A 6867-nucleotide genomic window follows, 5' to 3' on the forward strand; every position below is an offset into this window, starting at 1 on the left:
AGAAATGAAGAAGTTTCAGCTCAAAAGGATCAAGGATCAAGTGTTCAAGCTGAAGGTGCCAAAGCTACAGAACCTGAAGGTGAGGTTCAAGATGATTCGAGTGAAGATGATTCTAAGGCGACTCAGTCAAAATCAGAATTAGACCCAACAACACTTGGTAGAGGCAAAGCACAGTTGAAGAAAAAGCCTACAAAGAAGCAGAAAGCATCGGATTAAGAAGACTCTACCTATGTACCTGATGAGTCAAAGAAACAAAGGGCGAAACATAAAGCTGTTCAAGCCGGAGTAATTCCGAGGAGAGTATTTGCAAAGAAAACAAGTGCAAAATTACCGAAAGACAGAGATGGAAAGAAAGAAAAACATGTTGAAACGTCAAAGGTTCAAGAAGCAGAGAAAGATCAGAATGCTGAAATTCCAAAGGAACCAGGGGTGCAGAATGTTGAAGTACCTGAGGTTGAGATTGAGGTTCAAAAGAAGACAGGAGGTGATGATGATGATTATGTTGAGATTACGGGTTATAAAGCTGCTACACCTCCGCGTCCACCTCCACAAGATCAACCAGAATCTTCGCATCCAAAGGATACATCTTTTGATTATCTGTTTGAAGGTCTTCCACCCGCAAGTGGAGTATTCAAAGAAGATATTCCAGAAGATGACTACGATATGTTCAACAACGAAGCCGTAAAAGAATTGATGAAGAAAGTTGCTGAACTTGAGAAAGAGAAAGCTAAAACAAAAGCTGAGCGAGATGCCTAAAAGTCACAGATTGAAGAGCTGATGATGGCAAGTGATCAAGTCAGAATGGTTTTGATAGATCAAGAAGAAAAGATAAAGAAGATGGAAGACAATGCTAAAGATAACACAAAGCTTTTTGATGTCATGCAACGAGAAATCTCTGAGTTAAACAAAAAGTTAGCAAATATGAACGACATCAATCAAACGTTGAATCAAATGATTAGTGATCTTCATGAAGCATCAGGAAATGAAATGAGAGCAATAAAGCTGGAAATAGAAGCCATGAAGGCTGAGAAAGTAATGAAAGACAATCAGCTCAACATGCTGTATGCTGTCATTGAAAGTCACTTAAAGATTGATGTTCATACGGCGTTCAATGAAATCGAAGTAAAAAGAGTTGAAGAGCGAAGAATCGAAAGAGAAAGGAGACTGGCTGAAGAAGCCACACAAAAGAACAAAAGTGTTATTGAGGAAACTCAACAAGCTGGTGGGTCTTCATGTCAAACTGATGTTGAAATGACTGAAGCTGAAGCAGATCCTATGGGATTCGTGCTAGTTGGTGAGTCTTCTAAATCATTTGATCTTTATGAAGTTATTCGTCGAGTTTTTGCTATTCAAAAGAAATAAAGGCGAAAGAAGCACTGTTGTTGAAGTGGAGAGAGGAGGAAGAAGTACAGGAAGAGACTCCAAACTTTGTTCTTATTGGTAAACCATCCACAGTACATTATAGCCTTCAGGAGATTGTTTGCAGAGTAAAGATTGATGAAAGACGTAAAGAGGCTAAGAGGGCTCGTGGAGAAATTGTTGATAGTGATTCTGATTTGGAAATTATTCGTGATGAAGATGAAGAAGAAGAAGAAGAAGAAGAAGAAAAAGATAAGTCTAATAAGGAAGATAAGAAAGATGATAAAGATGATATTGATGACAAGAAGAATGATGATGATCATGGGTCGTCTGGGTTGCTAGTTGAGAACCCCAATGTTCAACAGAGGATTGAAGACTTTTTAAATGATGAAATTAATGAGCAAGAGGATGATCTACATCATAAAGCCTCTACATCTAGTAAACAACATGTGGATCAGGTATTCCTCACAAACACTACTGTGATTTATTTGAATGCTCAACATGAGGGGGAGATTGAGGTTCAGAGGTCAAGGGCAGAAATGTTAGAAGAGTTGGGTTTGGAAGATGGAAAATTCAAGTTTGACATTGAGGATGGGATACCTCAGTCACCAGAAAAGGAATTTGAGTCTAGGTATGCTCATGAAGCTGATCATTACAACGATGTTATTGTTGAAGACGCTTCAGATTCCTCTGATGAAGAAACTGATTTTCACTATTCTGGAGTTGATGAGACATTTCCTTCTTTTGTGGAAATGTTCAAAGATCGAAATGAAGATGAGATAAGAAGAAAGATTGTGGAAAAAGTTTCAAATGAAGGTGTTCCAGAAACTATCCCAAGAGAAAGATTAGCTAAAGAAAGGAAAAAGTGGTTCAAAGTAATACCGAAAGAGAGGAAGACTCTTAGGGCACTTTAGTATTTCACTCATAGCAAATACATCTCATGGGGTGATATCTTATCATGGGGTTATCTGGAAGATTTACAAGTCTATGCCATCAGACGGGAACAGGGGGTACAGTACTTCGAGTTTTTGTCAGATATTAAAACCCTCCCGTGGTGGGATGTAGATGAGCTGGTGAAGTCAAAGAACGTTAAGTAGTTTTATTATGGTTTGGAAGTGAAAGTTCACGATCAACATGTGACAACTGGCAAAAATAATGGTAATTCCGTACAACTTAAACACTTGGCTTAACATTTAATTTCCCTCTTTGCGATTTAATTATTGCATGATTAGGTCTTACAAAGTCTAGCAATCATAGGACGTGGTTAAAAATGCTAAACAATATTAACACAATCGCTATGGCGCGAGAAAACCGCAAACTATGTCCTAATATGTTGGCGTAATGCTGAAAATACTATTCACTTGAGCACACTATTCATGCCAGCCAGTTCCGAAACTGTCCGAACGAGCAACGAATGACATGAAAAAAAAATAATATTATAGTTGGGATATAAATAAAAACCCCTAACTAGGGGCACTAAAGGATAAAACATATAGACTTTAAAAAAAATGTATATATATTTTTTTTAAAAAAGTGTTCGTTCTGCGCTAAACTGTAACCGAATAAAATGTCCGCGGCACTAAAATTCAGCATTTTAGTGTCCGTAGAACTTGTAAATAACATTTTACATCATAAATAAGCTTAGGGATATCAATGGGATACTCGAAACATTTACTCCCGGTGTCACGCCGCAACCTTCACACACTATCCAAACTCGAGCCGATAGGCGAATAAATTATATTTCTACCATCCAACCGCCTAAACGAATCATCTAGCGAACTAGTTAGCGATATTTTGGCGCCGCAAATGGCTTGAGTAAACGCCATAGCATCAATGGTAAAGTAAAACCATAGCTCCCGGTATTATACTACAACTTTTGTATATCACCCGATATCGAACCGGCGAGCTAACTAGTGGTATCTTTACCATCCAAAATCAAAACCCACAAAACTAGTGAACTAGTTAGACTTTATTTAAAACACTAAACTACCATTAATACCCTAATTACCTAATTTTCCTAATTACCAAAATATCTAGCAATTTAACCTTTTACATCACATGTCTTAATTGAAAAAAAAAATTATAATAAACACCACCATACCCTTCCCCAATCGGCCATACCCCTTTCAATTCACCCTAGATCTCATAATGATAAGTATGGTTGTAGAGATTTCCATTGACTAACCAAGAACTTGAAAGATATCATAATAACTTCACCATTTTCCTTCATTTTCTTATAACATTTTACTACACCAAAAACCTCCTTTTGCTCCCTCTCATTTACGGCTCCACCTTCATCACCATAACACCACTTTCATTCACCTTTAAACACCCTAGTCTCACAAAAATTAAGCTTACATTAGATCATCTAAGCATCAAAAATACATGGAGCACACTTAGGGCCTTGTTTGGAGCTTAATCTCTTCTAAATCATCATCTTAAGACCCTTGCAAAGTTGTAAGCCTCTTACTTAACATTTTTAAGTTTGTTATTATATGTAGATTAATAAAGTACTTGTTGATCATCTTGAAATCAAAGAAAAAAAATCACACTTAAAACCCTAAACAAAACTTAAACAACTTACTAATCTTGAAGTATTATGTGATTATAATGTGTTTTAGAGTTAAATAAGTTGTATGATCATGTTGATTTATGTTAGAGTAGGATGTTTAGTCATGAGATTATGATGATCATGTTGTTTATTATGTGTAGTACACTAGATTAGTGATGATCTTGATGGGTTAGTCTAAAAAATGTGATTTAAACACTTAGAGGTTTAAATCAAGAAAGATCATCACCCTTAAACTCATGAGCTTAATATATATATGTTTTTAAACTTGAAAGGTTAAGGATGTAATGAACTAAAAATGGTGATTAAGAATTAATAAGTGTGATTCTTAAATAAAACAAGTGATTTAATAAATAGTCATGAAAACTACACTTAAAAGTCTTGGATTTGAAGACATAAAAGTGTTGGTTTTTTTTTTTAGAAACTTTATATATATAAGTGCTCATGATTTAAGAAAATAGTAGTAGAAATTTGTTTACTTAAAGTTGTATTTTGAGGAGATTAACACATTGATGATGATTTGAAAGAAAAAAAAATGATTTTTAAACATGTATTAAATACATGGGAAAAATGCCATAGTTTAGGGAAACCATGGCGAAATTTTATAAAAATCTAATCGCGATTAAAAAGAGATTAATGGGGTGATTAGCATGGTTAATCGTGATTAGTAACTTTAACTTCGATTAACAACCTTAATCGTGATTAGATGAACTCTAATGACGATGGTTAAGTCTTAACCATCCAAGAGTTTTTATAAACTCAAAAAGATATTTTTTTTTTCATCAAAGTGGGTAAAGTTTATAAATAAAACAAAAAAAATATAATTTTTGGGAAATTATATATACATATGCTAAATACTCTATTGGTGTATATTACTTGTGTAATGTATGTATGTATTAGTAGTAGGAGAAATACATACCAAAAATAATACATAGAATCCTTGCAAAATATACACTTACACCACGACGAAAACCTCACGAATACTTGCAAATATAACAACAGTCGCGAACCTTCGCAAACACTCGAAACACACTTGTGTCATATCATAACTTCAGGCGCTAGCATCGGACCACAAAGCTCGAATGACGGACATCGGACGACCCTTTATGCCACGTCGGCGAAACGAATAACTTCGACACAAAAACTATATATATTACCCGAACGTCACTACAAGCCTAAAAATAAACCGTTTTAAACACTTCATATATGTCAATGACAATGAAAAACCGGAAAGTTTAATAACGAGAATAACACCAAGTGTAATTATGAAAAGTTTACTAGTATGTTATATCATACTTTGTAAAAATTTATCACGAATCCAAAGCACAATTATTGGGCTTAAGATTACATAAATTTTGGGCTAGGCCCACATCCTTAATTATATGGGCAATGGCCCATTTCCATAAACCTTATAAAAGCCCATTTGTAATAAATAATATGGGCTAGGCCCAAATACATCAATATTATGGACTAAGCCCAACAACCTAAAAGACATGGGCTAGGCCCAAAGACAAAATACATGGGTTAAGCCCAATGACACTAAGATGTGGGCTAGGCCCAATGTAAAATACATGTATAATTTTTATAAATATATATTATAAAAATATATTATAAATACGGTATACCTACACATATAATACGGAATGCCTACACGTATAAATACGGTATACCTACACGTATAACACAGTATACCTACACGTATTATACGATGCCCCTACACGTATAAATACAGTATATCTACCCGTATAAATAGGTATACGTACACGTATAAAGCACACAAATACAAGTATACATACGGTATATGTATAAAGGACTCTAGTACATGACGATATACACACATACACTTGTTGAAGTGTACCCTCTCATTAAGGTTGTATACATACGACAACGTATTTCGACGTTAAAAATAAATATTTTTAACACTCTTTACACTTATACTTGTGTAACAAATATAAAGTCATGAACCAAGGTATACATATGAAACAAGTGCCAACATACTACTAAAAATATACAAGTGTTCCAAAAACTATATGCAAATAATAAACGTTCAAGATGAACAACGAGTACAAGGTCTAGGAAAGACCGACGTGTCTAATGAGTTAGAACCCTTGTAGGTTGACTCACGCTTACGGAACACGGTTGCTAGAGCTTATTGCTGGACGCAATACAGTGAGTTCATGTCCCCCTTTTTCTTTTAACGTTTTGGTTTACAACTTTCGGGGGGAAATACATGTCAAACATAGGTATGATTAAGTTATGGAATGAACTCTTAGATCATGTGAGCATAGGCTGAAACTAAGGTGCCATTAATCCTTTTGAGGACCAAGGAACAAAGGTTAGATCTAATGGGTACGGGCGAGCCCCACTCGCGGTCCAAGGGTGACCACTAGAGTGCTGTTGTGTCCATCGTCGAGAGTTCGACACTTAAATTGCCTACGCGGGTTGAGTACCTCCTATGTCGTCACATATATTAATGTCCTTGCAAAACATTAATGATCAACATGTTCATAGACGCTTTACATACCTACTTATAAACTAAACTTTCAAATGTTTTTGAGATTCATTTGATGCGCATTACACATAAAACACATGAACTCGCTCAACTTTTGTTGATGTTTTCAAACTCACATGTATTTCAGGAAACTAATGGAACTTGGGTGCTGGTGTTTATTATGAAGCTTTTGGATTACAAGTCATCGATGTCATCCCTTTTGGAGGGTTTGGTCCATATATCTCATCTTCAATGAGATATAGGATGCAAAGCCTTATGTTTTAAACTTATGTTGAACTCGTCTTTTGTAAAACTTATAACTATGTCGTTTGGCATTTTAAACAAACTTATGATGTGTAATATTTTACTATGTCAATGGGTGAACATCGTATGTTTTTATTCATGTAGTTGTTTACTTATATCGTATGCAATGAGAACTAATCAAGTT

At 35.2% G+C, this 6867-nt stretch overlaps 1 protein-coding gene across 1 annotated transcript; it reads left to right on the top strand.

Annotated features, from left to right (window-relative positions):
* The first annotated feature begins 780 nt into the window (after nt 1-780).
* Nucleotides 781-2273, top strand: LOC110900580 (uncharacterized protein DDB_G0283697-like). The gene is made up of 2 exons (XM_022147465.1): nt 781-1294; nt 1357-2273. Exons 1-2 carry the CDS (start codon nt 781-783, stop codon nt 2271-2273), a joined length of 1431 nt encoding a protein of 476 aa, XP_022003157.1.
* The last annotated feature ends 4594 nt before the right edge of the window (nt 2274-6867 follow it).

The sequence above is a fragment of the Helianthus annuus genome, chromosome 6, assembly GCF_002127325.2.
Source record: "Helianthus annuus cultivar XRQ/B chromosome 6, HanXRQr2.0-SUNRISE, whole genome shotgun sequence".
Taxonomy (NCBI): Eukaryota; Viridiplantae; Streptophyta; class Magnoliopsida; order Asterales; family Asteraceae; genus Helianthus; species Helianthus annuus.